General features: G+C 39.6%; 1 protein-coding gene and 1 non-coding gene across 4 annotated transcripts in view; both read left to right on the top strand.

Moving 5' to 3' along the window:
- Positions 1–16,580, top strand: part of AFF4 (AF4/FMR2 family member 4) — a 57,170-nt gene that overhangs the window by 33,444 nt on the left and 7,146 nt on the right. For 2 of the 3 annotated variants that reach the window (XM_045550775.1, XM_045550776.1), the window contains 13 exons: positions 848–902; positions 1,348–1,385; positions 2,025–2,187; positions 2,843–3,760; positions 6,041–6,129; positions 6,755–6,995; positions 9,169–9,263; positions 9,886–9,949; positions 10,061–10,197; positions 10,595–10,666; positions 11,876–11,969; positions 12,734–12,777; positions 14,839–15,059. In XM_045550775.1, the coding sequence (XP_045406731.1) occupies positions 848–902; positions 1,348–1,385; positions 2,025–2,187; positions 2,843–3,760; positions 6,041–6,129; positions 6,755–6,995; positions 9,169–9,263; positions 9,886–9,949; positions 10,061–10,197; positions 10,595–10,666; positions 11,876–11,969; positions 12,734–12,777; positions 14,839–15,059 (2,231 nt within the window). The other variant, XM_045550777.1, reaches the window with a different exon arrangement.
- On the top strand, positions 10,244–10,343 carry LOC123639090. The gene has a single exon (XR_006735652.1). It is a non-coding gene; the product is annotated as a small nucleolar RNA U13 (small nucleolar RNA).

Genomic DNA, 16,580 nt, shown 5'->3' with positions numbered 1-16,580 from the left:
TTCTAGTTGTTGTTCTCCCTAAGCTTCGTATTAATTTTACCTCTCTTGTAAAAAGACAGTGTTTTATGGGTTGTTAAGTAGATTTTAAGTTCAATGGTTTTGATTTTATGGCCTTAAGGAAAATTTAAATCTTTAATTTTACTTTCAAAAACAAATTCCTGAAACTATCAGCTTATAGTGCTTGTCTGTGTTTTTTAATTGATTTCAATTTTGATCAAAGATGATTTGGAACCTGGAGTTGTAAAAATACATGCATGGTTATTTCTGCTATATATCCAAGGCTCTTACCCAAATTTTTACTTCTACAGAGCACACTTATGTTTCATAGCAAGGCATTTATGAACTAGAACTTTGGCTTAGGAAATTGTGTTCTGGTTTTCACAGTTAGCCAGTTGTCAACAGTTGTACAAAACTGTCTTTATGGAACATTGGGAACAAAAAAAGAGATTTGCTTGATGCTTTCATTTTATCTTTCTTCTTTTTTGAATTTAATATCACTCTAGTGGACTATTGGGTATGACTGTGTTAATTGTTTTGATGGTAATGAATATGTGCATGCAATTAGAGAAAAGTTAGAGATACAGAGGAAGTGGCTGTCGTTTATTTAGAAAAGGTGAATGTTTTACTTGGGCAAAAGTTAGAGCTTGTGAAATGGTTTCCTTTCTCAATTTTTGCTCTTATTAAGAACCAAATCAGACAGAGTAAGACAATGTTTTTTTGTTTTTCAGTTAAATCTTTGGCTACCAAAGTGATTATTTCTAGAATTATTGGTAGATAATTAATAATTTGGCATACCATGAAAAAAAATGTTCCAAAAATAATAATCCTTTCTGCCTTTTTCCTCTAGTATGTTAAAAGATGACTTAAAACTAAGCAGCAGTGAAGACAGTGATGGAGAGCAGGTATGTCTACTACTATATGATTTTGACAGTTTCACAGTGTTTGTTTTCATTGTATTTTATAAAAATTATAATTGAATAATACATTTATAATCCAGTTATTTAAAATAAGTTTCTTCCTATAAGCTTTCTGACACTGGAATGTTGTAGTTTTTTCCTCTGTCTTCAAATTTCCTTTTTTTCTTATTTAAAAAATTGGCTTTTCCTTAACATTTATCATGGAAACTCATGAACATACTCGTGAAGATGGAGATTATTGATAAAAAGAACTATTAACAAAGTTTTTGACTTTTTCCTAGCAATTTAGTTATTCTTTAGGTAAAAACAGTATAAGTAAACATTGGTGCATAGATCAGCCAGTTTTTCTATTAAGAGTTCAGATATTGTTCAGATTAAGTAAATAGGGTACTATTCATTCACAGATTTCCTTGTTATGCTTTAATTTTAGGATTGTGATAAGACAATGCCAAGGAGTACACCAGGAAGGTAGGGACCCTTTTATTTTTTGTTTTGTTTCGGGGTGGGGTCAGCCTGATAACAGTATGCGGAGGCTCCCGCCTGTAATCCCAGCGCTCTGGGAGGCCAGAAGTTCAAGACCAACCTGAACAAGAGTGAGACACTGTCTCTATAAAAAATAGAAAAATTAGTTGGGCATGGTGGCGCACACCTGTAGTCCTGGCTACTCAGAAGGCTAAGGCAGGAGGATCACTTGAGCCCAGGAGTTTGAAGTTGCAGTGAGCTACGATAACACCACTGTACTCTAGCCGGGGCACCAGAGTGAGACTCTGTCTCAAAAAATAAAAATAAATATTATTAATTATGGTGGTGGTTGTGCAACTCCATAGATTGACTGAAAGTCATTGAATTATACACTTAAAATGGGTGAATTTTATGGTGTGTAAATTATACCTTAAGCTGTTTTTAAAGGATGAATATTGATAGCTGAGTAGCACATCAGAAACTGTTTAAAGGAAGTATTTACAATAAAGTCTGTATTCATAGAATTGTATCAGCTTAACAAACAGTAAACATTTTAAATAAAGTTGATTATCAGATTTTGATGTTTTCCAGTTGTCAGTTAAAAAAAAAACAACTTTGGTCATTTATATGTTTTATCTCATTTAGTAACTCTGAACCTTCACACCATAATAGTGAAGGAGCAGATAACTCCAGGGATGATTCTAGTAGCCACAGTGGATCTGAAAGCAGCTCTGGATCCGACTCGGAGAGCGAAAGCAGTTCCAGTGACAGTGAGGCGAATGAGCCGTCCCAGAGCGCGTCTCCTGAGGTGAGCGAGAGGGGGGCTGCCTCCCCCAGGTCCTCGCAGGCCCTTGCTGATGTCCGGTTAAGCCCTGATTCATATAGGGAAGGTGAAAATGACATATTCTGACAAAAAGAAATTACTGCATCTTGAGGAAACCTAGATAATTTAGTTTCCTTGTTATTTGAACAAATTTGTCTAGATTAGGAATTGCTTGAGGTCATGTTGTAGGTCACTAAAATATTGCATTTCTTTAGTTTGGTCTTTATTTTTGGGTCTCAACATGGTAATTGATATTATGTAGTATTATTGATAAAAAGTGTCTTAATTTTATTGTAGCTTGATTAAATGCGGGTACAAATGTCTCTTGGTACCTACATCATTTGTTTACTTTCAGGAATTGAATGTACTGTATGGTTATTTGTAATAATGCCTTTGAAGCTGGATTCCTAACAGGAATATTTGCTGCTTAAAGGCCGTATGTAACATTAAGCTCATCTTCTCATTCAAGTGGTTAGAGCCAATGGTCAATACTCAGCCCTTTGCTTTGGTTCAGACAGAACCATGAAAAGTAAATGCTTCTGGTACATTAGGCATTGTATTTTTTCTTTTTCCTTGCGCTTGTAAAGGAAGGAGACAGCTGTGATACAGAAAAAAGCAGACATATTTCTCTGTTTTTCAGCCTGAACCACCACCAACAAACAAATGGCAACTTGATAATTGGTTGAATAAAGTGAACCCACACAAAGTGTCGCCAGCTTCTTCAGTGGACAGTAACATCCCATCATCTCAAGGCTACAAAAAGGAAGGCCGAGAGCAGGGTACTGGGAACAGCTACACTGATCCAGGTGGACCTAAAGAAACGAGTTCTACTACTCCCGGACGAGACTCCAAAACCATCCAAAAGGGATCAGAAAGTGGGCGCGGGAGGCAGAAATCTCCTGCGCAGAGTGACAGCACAACACAGAGGAGAACTGTCGGCAAAAAACAACCCAAAAAGGCTGAGAAGGCAGCTGCCGATGAGCCTCGCGGAGGCCTGAAGATAGAAAGCGAGACCCCCGTAGACATAGCGGCCAGCATGCCGTCCAGCAGACACAAAGCAGCCACCAAAGGCTCAAGGAAACCCAACATAAAGAAGGAGTCTAAGTCTTCCCCTCGACCTACAGCAGAGAAAAAGAAATACAAGTCAACGAGTAAATCATCCCAGAAATCAAGGGAAATCATAGAAACGGATACCTCATCCTCAGATTCGGATGAAAGCGAGAGCCTTCCTCCTTCCTCACAAACTCCTAAGTACCCTGAGAGCAATAGGACTCCTGTGAAACCCTCCTCAGTGGAGGAAGAAGATAGCTTTTTCCGGCAACGAATGTTCTCTCCTATGGAAGAGAAGGAACTTCTTTCGCCCCTCAGTGAGCCTGAAGACAGGTACCCACTTATTGTGAAGATTGACCTAAATCTCTTGACTAGAATACCAGGAAAGCCTTACAAAGAAACAGAGCCACCCAAGGGGGAGAAGAAAAATGTGCCAGAAAAGCACACCAGAGAAGCTCAGAAACAAGCCTCAGAAAAAGTTTCCAACAAAGGCAAGAGGAAGCATAAGGTTTGTAAAGCGTTTTTGTTATTATTGTTTTGAAACACCAGAATCTGAAATGCTATTAAGTTAACACGGTGGGTCATGTGCTGTGAGGGATTATAGTGGGTAAACCCAAGGCCCACAGGCCCCCTGTGCCTCTGCCTGTCTCCTCTGGCAAAGCAGGAGAGTTTCTGACGACGCGAGAAGGGAGCCAGCGCTTCTGTGCAGAGCGTGTGCTGGCTAGGATTACAGGCATGGGCCACCTCACCCGGCCGGTAATGTTTCTTATGGAATAAAAAAATGGTTGTTTTGTGTTTAAAAAGGATTAAATTTTAAAAATAAGATATTTATAAGATCCTTCGATAGCTCAGTTGGTAGAGCAGAGGCCTATAGGGGCATTTGAGTAAAAATAAGATATTTAAACATTTAAAATACTATAGAACGTGAAAGTCCTTTTTATTCTTTTGTTTAAAATTTTTACTATATACATAAAAATAATAATAATAATAAAAAAATCCCCTTCGTCCAAAAGAAGTACCCCATATCTAATTGGCATATATTCCTCCAGAATTTTTAATGTCAATACCTATAAGCTAAGTTTTGATTTTATAAAATGTGTAACACTAGGAAACTTCATTATGATTTTTAAGTTTCATGCCTTTGGCAAAAAAAGTGTCAGGGGCAGTACCTGGAGATAAAGCAGGTGGTCCTGAGAGGAGACCTGGTCAAGGGTAATGAAGGATATACATTCCTTTTTTTCATGTTTTAATTTGTCTGTCTTTAATCATTTGTGTAGGGGAACAGACTCTTTTGTTATGGCGGATTATTTGCATTCTTGTGCGCTGATATTTGAAGCAAAAGGAAAACTTAGATTGCCTAGGAAAGTAGCATTGGCAATAGATGGACCCACCACTTACGTTTCAGTCAGAGAGGTTTTCAGAAGTTGTTAGGTTTGGCTATAATCAGGATAGACTGCAACGAGTTTTGGCAAAAGATGTGGAAGAATTAGAACTTTCATACAGTGTTAGTAGGACTTTAAAATGATACAGCTACTTTGGAACATCGGTAGTTCCTAAAAAAGTGAAACATAGACCTTATGACCCAGCCATCGTACTCATAGATACATACCCAAGAGAAATGAAAATGTATGTTCACACAAAAACTTTTACTTTACTCAAACGTCCATAGCTGCAGTTTTCGTAATAGCCAAAAAGTGGAGACAACCCAAATGACCATCAAATGATGAATGGATAAATTAAATATAGAATAAGAGAAATGTGGTGTGTCCATACATTGGAATACTGTTCGCCCATACATGGGAACAAAGTACTGATCATGCTGCAGCATGGGTGAACCTTTAAAATACTACACCAAATGAAAGGAGCTAGTCACAAAATGCCACACATTTTATGATGCCATTTATCTGAAATATCTAGAATAGGTAAATTTATAAAGACAAAATGTTATTGCCAGGCTCTAGAGGGAATGAGGAGTGACTGTTAATGGGTATGGGGTGTCTTTGGGGATGATAAAAATATTTTAAAATTAATTGTGATAGTTGTACAACTCTGTGAATATAATAAATGCCATGGAATTGTGTGCTTTTGAAGAGTGAGTTTTGGTGTGTGAATTATATCTTAATTTTAATTTCATAGATACCCCTCCCACACACAAACCTGCCTCCAGATCATTACACTGAAAAGATGCGATTTAAAAGACTGTAGGAAATCTGTTCCAGTGTTTTGGTTCTTTTTTTTTTTTTTTTTTTTTTTTTGAGACAGAGTCTCACTCTGTTGCCCAGGCTAGAGTGCCGTGGCGTCAGCCTAGCTCACAGCAACCTCAAACTCCTGACCTCAAGTGATCCTCCTGCCTCAGCCTCCCAAGTAGGCAGGATTACAGGCATGCGCCACCATGCCTGACTAATTTTTTCTATATATATTTTTAGGTGTTCAGCTTATTTCTTTCTGTTTTTAGTAGAGACGGGGTCTTGCTCTTGCTCGGGCTGGTCTCGAACTCCTGAGCTCAAACGATCCACCCGCCTCGGTCTCCCAGAGTGCTGGGATTACAGGTGTGAGCCACCGCGCCCGGCCCAGTGTTTCGGTTCTGTTTGGTTCTGAAATAGAAGACCTCTTCTCAGCCTTAAGACCTAGTTTTTTTAACATTGTTTAAACGAATTCTTTCACTTTTCTTTTCTTCTTTCTGAAGTTTTATCAGGGATAAACTGTTTGTGGGTGACTAGGGCTGGAAGTTGAAATTAGATAAATAAAAGTCAGACCTAGTAGCTACTGTTTTCTGTTTTTCATCCAGAGTGAAGATGACAGCCGAGCCAGTGAGAGCAAGAAACCCAAAACGGAGGACAAGAATTCAGGAGGCCACAAGCCCTCCAGCAACAGAGAGTACGTCCCCAAAACATGTTGTGCTGGTGTTATTAATATATGTATATCATTTGGTATTGGGTGCTTTCTAATGTGTTACCAGAATGTTCCTTTTGGTAAGTGTGTGTCATATACATGCACACACATGCATATACCAAAGAGTGGGACCTTTTGCTTTTAGCTAAGAGGGATGGAAAACATTTAAGATTTAGTTACTTCTTCCTTTCTTCTTTTTTTGGTGGGGTTGGGGTGAGTGTGGGGTAAGAATTAAAGTAAAGCTTACCGCTTTCTGATTAGACGACAAGCTTATCTGTAATTTCCAAGATGCTAGTTATTGACTTACAAGCATTAATCTCTTCTTTCACCATTCAGCTATTTGTTCATCCATTCAGCCAGTATTCATTGAGCACTTACTGTGTGATATGCCATGTTTTTGGCACTGGATATTTAACCATGGGATAAAACACAGACAAAATGCCTATCCTTGTGGAATTTACAGTTTTATTTTACTTTGTAAAAATCTTGTGTCCTAGCAATCAATGGGTAAACGCAAATTTTTGTCTTAAAAGCAGGCAAAGAGAAATGGAAAAATCCATCACCCTGTATTACTTTATGGAGAAATGAGGGCATTTGTTTGGTTTGGCAGGTCATCTAAGCAGAGTACTACAAAAGAAAAGGATTTGTTACCTTCTCCCGCTGGGCCTGTTCCTTCAAAAGATCCAAAAACAGAGCATGGCTCTCGGAAGAGGACTATTAGTCAGTCTTCTTGCTTAAAGTCAAGCAGTAACAGCAACAAGGAGAACAGTGGCAGCAGCAAAAACAGTTCCTCTACGTCCAAGCAGAAGAAGACTGAAGGGAAGAATTCCGGTAGTTCCAAGGAGGTTAAGGTAAGGTTTTGGGGCCTAGGGGTTTTGAAAATCACTCATTGCCATGTTATTTCTCCAAGATGACACTGTGCTTTGAAATTTTTGTGACATCTCATATTAAATTTATAGGTCTGTGCATTTTACTCTCTGGATGTCATAATCCTGATGATAAATTTATACAGTGACGTGAGACGATGGAAGCAGTGCGTATTGAGACAGGAACTGAAGGCCTGGTGGAACAGGTTTTTGGTTTTTGGTTTTTGGTTTTTTTTTGAGACAGAGTCTCACTCTGTTGCTTGGGCTAGAGCGCCGTGGCGTCAGCCTAGCTCACAGCAACCTCAAATTCCTGGGCTTAAGCAATCCTCCTGCCTCAGCCTCCCCGAGTAGCTGGGACTACAGGCATGCGCCATTATGCCCAGCTAATTTTTTCTATATATTTTTAGTTGGCCAGATAATTTCTTTCTATTTTTTAGTAGAGACAGTGTCTCACTCTTACTCAGGCTGGTCTTGAACTCCTAACCTCGAGCGATCCTCCCGCCTCGGCCTCCCAGAGTGCTAGGATTACAGGCGTGAGCCACCGCGCCCGGCCAGAACATGTTTATAGTCTCTGCCACTGGGGGAAGGCTGAGGCGGGAGGATTGCTTGAGCCCAGGAGTTTGGGTTGCTGTGAGCTAGGCTGATGTCATGGCACTCTAGCCCGGGCAACAGAGCGAGACTCTGTTTGAAAAAAAAAGGGGCCGGGCGCGGTGGCTCACGCCTGTAATCCTAGCTCTGGGAGGCCGAGGCGGGTGGATCGCTCGAGGTCAGGAGTTCGAGACCAGCCTGAGCAAGAGTGAGACCCCGTCTCTACCAAAAATAGAAAGAAATTATCTGGCCAACTAAAAATATATATACAAAAAAATTAGCCGGGCATGGTGGCTCATGCCTGTAGTCCCAGCTACTCGGGAGGCTGAGGCAGTAGGATCGCTTAAGCCCAGGAGTCTGAGGTTGCTGTGAGCTAGGCTGATGCCACGGCACTCACTCTAGCCCGGGCAACAAAGTGAGACTCTGTCTCAAAAAAAAAAAAAAGAAAAGAAAATAACACTAAGTTAAAATATCTGGTTAAAATATCTGAAAACTTTTATTTTCAGAAAACTTCAGTTTTCCACAAGTAAATCTAAACGTAGGTCTATTCATAAAACACAGAAGGTAAAGCTGTTGTAGTCATGTTAATGCTACAACATGCTATTCAGGAAGCCGTTTCATAAACATACAGACTTTATGATAAAGAACTTAACATTTTCTCAAATCTCAGGACTTTTATTTTTATCCCTTGAAGTAAGCTATAATGGATGGAACTGAAAAGCCTTTATCATACAGGAAAAGAAAAAATTATTACATGGTTTTTTTTAAGTAGATATTTAGTATACGTAGTACACTTGTATATTATTGGGTTTTCTAATGTTGAAACATCCATTAATTTGTGGGATAATTCCACTTGTTTATTGTGTTTTATTATTGAAAAATGAGTGTTCATTTTCTTGAACATGCAGCTGGGTGGCGGGCAGTTGGAAAGACAGGGTCATAGCCCGTGCCTGGAGGCACAATCGACATGTTGATGGGAGGCAGAATAAAGTTAAGGAAAGTGGCAAAATTCAGATTTCAGGAATGCCAGTTAAACACTGAACTTGGGCAAGTTACTCAACCTCCTTGAGATTGCTGTTTTATATGACCTAGTACCAGTGTGTATTCCATAGGTTGTTAAGGGACTGATGACTGTGCTAGGTGCTTAGTTAAATTAGTTCCTGGTAAGCAGTAAGTACATAGTAAACGTTAGGTCTTATTGTTGCTGTTTTCATTGACCAGTAATTACTAATAAATTTTGCCCTAGGTACTATTGCCATTTTGATATTAAGGTTTTTGTCTTCCATATGTTTTAACAAGTGCCTAGGCCAGTGCCTGGCACATAGTAGACCCTTTGTAAGTATTAGAATGAATATATAAAATGGACTCCTTTTTTTAATTATTATTTTTTCCTAACCACTAGACCACCAGAGATAAAATGGACTCATAAAAGTTTCATAACAAGGAAATTAATTAATTACTGAAGGCAATGAAATACTGTTTCCTTTTTACCAGTGACTGAAGGAATGCTATTCGTTTAATTTTTAATCCCCTTACAGTTTTCAATGTAGTTATATATTTTTTTCATCAGGAAAAGGCTCCAAATAGCTCCTCTAACTGTCCTCCATCTGCACCGACTCCCGATTCTTCTAAGCCTCGGAGAACAAAGCTTGCCTTTGATGACAGGTGAGATAAATAAAATTTTTAAAAAGCATTTAAGAAATCATTCCAGTCAGCATATAAGAAACTTGTTTTAATTTCTGTGATTGACCAGAAGAATTAATACTTGTATGTGATCCACAGAATATCCACGTTGTAATTTGAAAAGCATGCGCTAGTCCAAGTCCTGCTCTCTAGCTTAACTGACTTTCGGGATGGTGGTGGGGGGAGGCGGTGAATGATGTGTCTTCCCGTGGAACCTTTAATGCTGCTGACCTCATTGTTAGAACGGGTTTTCTTAGATGCAGAAGAGCAATGTTTTTTCCTCGGTATCTTCTCTGATGAAAGGTTATTTCTCTTTCCCACATTTTATTTACATTTAAATCTTTCAAACAACCTGGGTAAGTTAGTATTTAATGCTGGGGAGCTTGGTTTCTATTTTCCTAAGTAGATTTGGCATGAGTTGGCCCAAAACGACTTATGCTATTAAATTGATGTAAACATTTTTCAGAAAAAAACTGAAATGAATGGTTAGTAATTTTCCTTACTTGAGGACACGAAAATTGAAGGATACTAGAGACTGACGTGAACAAATATTATCTCATGAAAATATTTGACATTTTATTTATGATGAAAATTTACATTGCAGAAATTATTCAGCCGACCATTATTTACAAGAAGCAAAAAAGCTAAAGCACAATGCGGATGCATTGGTATGTAAATATTCCATTTATGTTTATGTATTTAATCAAATTAACTTAAATTTTCATTTATTTGTAGCAATTGTGGGTCACTACTCATTGCTTTTATTCTCCTTTCTTCAGTCTGATAGGTTTGAGAAAGCTGTATACTATCTTGATGCTGTGGTATCTTTCATTGAATGTGGGAATGCATTAGAGAAAAGTGCTCAGGAATCCAAGTCCCCATTCCTTATGTATTCAGAGACGGTGGACCTCATCAAGTGAGTGAGAAACGTGCCACGTCCTTGGCAACAACATGATTTCTTGACCCTTTTGTAGTTCATAAGCGTAATGATTGGGTTGTGCTCATCTGTGACACGTGCCTCTCTCAAACCTTGTTTGATGCAAGCACATTACCTGTTGGAAAATACTATCTTGGGGGGAAACAACATCATTTTTCTGGTCCATCTAGGAAGGGGCTGATAAAACTATATACAGTAAACCAAAGGGGATGCATGATCTTTTATTGTTCTTGGGTAAGGAGAACTAGGTACTTCAATAGGTATTTTTGCCTTTATTTAAGTTTGAAATTTTAATGTTTTGAGGATGAAAGAGGTTGTAAGTTCAAGGTGAAGTATTATATTCTGTTTGTCATTTGTTTGTTATTTTAACTCACAGATACACTATGAAGCTAAAGAATTACTTGGCACCAGATGCTACAGCTGCAGATAAAAGACTCACAGTACTTTGGTGAGTTTTCTGTTCTCTATTCCCTGACAGGTGACAGGCAGTTCTATAACAAGTTGTGCTGTGGGTGCTCTTCTGAATGTTTTCTTTGAATCAGTCTCTCATAACCCTGTCACAATTCTGTTCTTGATGAGGCAAACATAAAATAACTTAAAGTTCCTACTGAAAGATTTTAGTTGTCAGTCTTAGATTCATTGCCCTGTTGACAAAAACCTCAATATAATGGAACTGATATCAGAACCTTCCATTATCTTTTTTTTTTTTTCCTCTTTTTTTTTTTTCCCCTCTCTGGAGACAGAGTCTCTCACTCTGTCATCCAGGCTTGAGTGCAGTGGCATGATCATAGCTCAGTGTAACCTTGAACTCCTAGGCTCAAGCGATCCTCCTGCCTCAGACTCCCCAGTAGATGGGGCTACAGGTGTGCATCACCACCTGGCTTTTATTTATTTTTATTTTGTAGAGAAGGGGTCTCGCTACCTCACCCAGGCTGGTCTCAAACCCCTGGCCTCGAGCGATCTTCCTGCCTCGGCCTCCCAGAGTGCTAGGATTATGGGCGTGAGCCACCACACCTGGCTGCTTCACTATCTTAGGTGGTCGCTTTTCTAGGCTGTTCTTTTTCAGAAGAGACAGAAATTTCAGGGATAGAAATTAATCGAATAATCACACAAGCATGTGAGTTAAGTACTTTGAAAGAAAAGTGTGTAACTGGAGGAGTGAAAGTTAGGAAGATGTGCTCTGGGTGGAGAGAGCAGCATGTGCAGGGCTGGAGGGTGGGGAGGAAGGGAAACTGCCAAGGAATTAAAGAAGGCCAGTTAGAAGTGGGCGTGACTGGAGAGGTAGGCAGGGCTGACTGTGTGGGGCCTTTGCAAGGCGTGTTTGGGTTCCTCATGTTCATAACTGAGTTTGTTTTTTAATTTTAGATTATTTATAATTTGGTCTGGAGATTCTGCCGCTTAGAGATTTTTTTTTAATGCATATGTTGCCATGACACGTGAGAACTAGTCCTAGGTTTCTTGGTCATCTTCCTCTCCCCAGGATATGTACCACAATAGGAGCACACCTTTCGGTTTTGCCTAAGGGTTAGCGTTGTGGCCTTATGCCGTGGTCCACTCGCACAAGCCAGTCCTGCACTTTTGCATGGGCAAGTGCTGGCTGTGCAGACGTGGCCAGAGTGTGCTCTCCTGGTAAACAGCTGCCCTTTCCCTTGGCCAGCCTGCGATGCCAGTCTCTGCTGTACCTGAGGCTATTCAAACTGAAGAAGGAAAATGCTCTGAAGTACTCAAAGACGCTGACAGAGCACCTGAAGGTAAGTGTGAAAGAGGAGGGTCTGTTTCCTAAGAGATAACATTTGTAAAGTCTCCTGTCCCCACCCCAGAAGCACCCTCTTGTTTAGGTAAAACATAGCAGGGGTGGAACTATTGTTTGGGACCTTTCAAATAAGTTTGAGATTTCTTGGAAAATTTTTAATGCACGTTATCTGATTATAGAACTTACATAGCCATGTGCAATAGCCATGTATACTTTTTCAGTGATCTTTGGTTTTCACACCATCGTTCTTTTTAGACTGTTACTTTCCTTTGCTAAAAAGCCTTCCTGTGTTTTTTTAGGCCAGAACCACATAAATCCTCCTAAAATGCTTCTCAGGTTATGACTTGGAACCTTTCACTAACTTACCATTATCTTCAGGGTCAAGTCCAAACTCCCTAGCCTGGCCCACAGGTCTCTGTCTTAGTCCCCTTCTACACCTCTGCTTTAGGCAGACTGCATGGGCCACAGTCAGTCTCTTTTCTGCAGCCTTTGTGTACTTAGTGTGACCTCTCTGCTCTCTCTCCTTTCCTTTACCCATGTGAGCGTCACTCGTTCTTTCCTTGCCTCTTCTGGGAAGTCTTCCGAGCACCCCAGCTCTCACCTAATCATTGCTTTTTGCTGTACCTTTACACACACACATTTTGGTATCTTAAATTTATAAAGCTGCTTAACATCAGCTCTGGCCAAATGCTTTTGAATATATTTAGTACTTTACTGGTGTTTTTTTGTTTTATTTGTTGAGTACATTTTTTTCCCCAACAGAATTCTTATAATAATTCTCAAGCACCATCACCTGGCTTGGGAAGGTAGGTAAAATTTTATTCTATAAAATATTATTTGTGACAAATGTGTAATATAAAAGTGGAATGGGTAGGGTCTAATTTCCAAAAACAGAAAGATGACCACTTTTAAAAAAATGAAAATTATCTCTAATAAAGTATTTTTTTTTTTTGAGACAGTCTCGCTCTGTTGCCCGGGCTAGAGTGAGTGCCATGGCGTCAGCCTAGCTCACAGCAACCTCAAACTCCCGGGCTCAAGCGATCCTCCTGCCTCAGCCTCCCGAGTAGCTGGGACTACAGGCATGCGCCACCATGCCCAGCTAATTTTTCTATATGTATCTTTAGCCGTCCGTATAATTTCTTTCTATTTTTAGTAGAGATAAGGTCTCGCTCTTGCTCAGGCTGGTCTTGAACTCCTGAGCTCAAACAATCCGCCCATCTCGGCCTCCCAGAGTACTAAGATTACGGGCGTGAGCCACCGTGCCCAGCCTAATAAAGTATTTTTAAAAGTTACAGTTTTCTCTTTTTTTATGAATTGAAAATATAAATGAATATAATCATAAAGATTAGAGATGGGACATTTCACCTATAGAAATCTGAGTTTTTAATACTACTCATCCCACCTCACAGTTTGATTCCCGTAATTACTTGGATTTATCACAGTAGACTTATCTCTACTCACATCTTGGCACTGCCAGGGTTTGATGACAGTGGTGTGACCACGGTTTCTACTCCATCCCATGCCACTCTCCTCCCACCGCCTCCAAAAGAAGGAAAAACACTGTGAAACCATTTTTTAAGTTTATCTGTTCAGTTATTATGTTTATGTGAACTGACATTCTGTCTTTGGCCTGTGTATATTTTCTTAAATTTATAATGTTGAAAGTACAGATAAAAATATAAACAACTAGTCCTCCCCACACACACACACTGATTTTGTTTGATTTTTTTTTTCAGTGTGTAATCATAACTTTGGGCATTTCCACAAATTTTTTTTTTTTTTTTTTTTTTTTTTTTTGGAGACTGAGTCTTGCTCTGTTGCCTAGGCTGGAGTGAGTGCCGTGGCATCAGCCTAGCTCACAGCAACCTCAAACTCCTGGGCTTAAGCGATCCTACTGCCTCAGCCTCCCCAGTATCTGGGACTACAGGCATGTGTCACCATGCCCGGCCAATTTTTTCTATATATATTTTATAGTTGGCCAGATAATTTCTTTCTATTTTTAGTAGAGATGGGGTCTCGCTCTTGCTGAGGCTGGTCTTGAACTGATCTCGAGCGATCCACCCGCCTCGGCCTCCCAGAGTGCTAGGATTACAAGCGTGAGCCACCGCGCCCGGCCTATTTCCACAATTTTAATACTCCTGAAATAAACCTGCCAGATTTCAACATATGTGTTTTCCAAGAAATATTTAATTGGCAGGAATTTGAGATAATTGCAGTTGATTGAGAGGGTTGTACCTCTTTGTCAGCTCTGAGTATTTGGTTAAACTAAGAAAGTGTCAGAAATTATGGAACTCAACAACAGGTGCTCCCAGCTGGGCGGGGTGGCTCACACCTGAATCCCTAGCACTTCAGGAGGCTGAGGGGAAAGGATTGCTTGAGGCCAGGATTTTAAGACCAGCCTGGGCAGTATTGAGACCCTGTCTGTATTTAAATTTAAAAAAAAAAGTTCCCATCTGCTGTCCCATTTTTTGAGTTAAATGTGAATTCCACCCAACCTTCTACAAAACAATTTGAAAAATCTGCAGTTACATACCTGAACTGATGGAAAGTGTGTTGAGCTGTGGGTGAGGGGATCCAACTTCTAAGCCTTTGACTGATACCAATAAGGTGTCTGACTGTCTCAGTAATCTCCTGTCTCTTGTTCCATTGTCATTCATAAAGCACTGGTTATAGACAAGATTGGAACCACAATGGCCTTTAGTAGGTATTTAGAAGAAATTGTTCTTCCCTGGGAACCCATCTAATTTAAAAGAATCCTTAAATTTTAAAAGTCTTCATGTGGGAAGAGTCAGTAGTGTATTGATTTCGTAATGTTCACCTAATGTTCACTGTGCCCGTATGAACAAAGCCCATTTCTCTGTGTTCAGCAAAGCTGTCGGGATGCCGTCCCCTGTTTCACCAAAGCTGTCACCGGGCAATTCAGGAAACCATTCTTCTGGGGCCAGCAGTGCTCCGGCCAGTGGCTCTTCAGTGACCATTCCACAGAGGATCCACCAGATGGCAGCCCACTATGTCCAGGTCACATCCAACTTCCTCTACGCCACCGAAATCTGGGACCAAGCAGAACAGCTTTCCAAAGAGCAAAAAGGTAGGTCTTGGGATAAACTTTGAGGAATGGAATTGTTAAAAGGAATTTTTATGATTTAATTAACCAAGTGTTTGGTCTGTATTTAATGTTATTACCTAGTTAAGGTTAAATGATAATCAGTTTGCTAATACTCTCTGCTGCTTAACAGTCATACTAAATGTAACTGAATTTGGTCAAAAAATACCTCTCAGGACACTGGAAGCAACAGTTATCACTGTTGCCCTGAGTGGAGAGTCTGCCCCGCTGACGCAGCCTCGCTGTTCTAAGATGGTTGACAGCAAACTTGGCCATCGGCATAGGATTACATCTACACTTGTGTACATCTGAGGTGTTTGGTATATAAGGAAACACGTTTATACAGGAAGTGGAGGTATATTAGAAGAAACTTATGAGATAAAGGAGACTAGGAAATGAATGGATTTCTTAGCATTCTTTAAAATTCAGTTGTTTGGGGCTTTGCACTTTAAAAGTTTATTATTTCCCAACCTAAGGACATTGAGAATTATAAAGTATTTAAAGATCTTAGGGAAAAATACTGTATAAACACCATCTTACTTTAGTAGGTATTGCTAGCAAATATGTGTGTGTAGCATCTATTCAGGTAGATCTTTTGCAGAAAATACCAAAGTAGCCAATCAAATGTCCTTTTGTCACAGAGTGCATTTAAATACTTATAGTACGAGCAAGTGATCAGATGAAAATGAAAGATTTCTATCTCTAAAAGAAGGGTCATGGTAAGAGGAAGGTAGAAGAGGAACCCCAATATTTAACATAAAGTCATGTTTATAAAAACATAATTTGTTCCCAAAATTTTAAATATTGTCAGGAAATGTTAGAGAGCTGGAATTCCTCCAAGTTGCCCCTGCTTTCTATTCCTCTCCCTGATGCCAGTTTTCAAGACTCTTTTTCCCTTTTGTTTTTTTTTTCTTTTTGTATGGAAATGTTCGACCATTGACTAATGGGAAGAGAATAATATAATGAACCCCAGGAACCTTTCATTCAGCAGCACATTCTGCCAGTCTCCTTCCATCTGCGTGTGTGTGCCTGCCTCCCCCCCCCCCTCTCATACTTTCTTCCCCACCCCCAGTATTATAAAGCAAATGCCAGATATCGTGACATTTCACTGTGCATCCTTAAGTGATAAGAACTTTTCAAAACCATGACCACCATGCCTTTATCACAGCTACCAAAGTTCATAACTCCTTTATATTTTCTATATTCTACCATCACATTTCTCCTATTGTGTCAAATATCTTTTTTTTTCAAATAGTTGGATTTATTTCAAGCAGGATCCAAGCAAGGTCTACATGTTCAGTTTCATTGATAAGTTTCTTAAGTGTCACCCCCTCCTTCTGTTTTTTTTTTTTTTTTTTTTTGGCCATGCCATTGATTTTGAGGAGAACCTGGGTGATAGAATGTCATATTCTGGATTTGACTGATTACTTCCTCGTGGTGTCAGTTGTTCTTCTGTCCCCCTTATTTTCTTATATTGGTAGTTACATCTTGAGACTCAATTCGATT

This window comes from Lemur catta, chromosome 5 (assembly GCF_020740605.2).
Source record: "Lemur catta isolate mLemCat1 chromosome 5, mLemCat1.pri, whole genome shotgun sequence".
Classification (NCBI taxonomy): Eukaryota; Metazoa; Chordata; class Mammalia; order Primates; family Lemuridae; genus Lemur; species Lemur catta.
The sequence above is the reverse complement of the archived record's forward strand: the minus strand, read 5'-3'. Positions and strand labels throughout refer to the sequence as shown.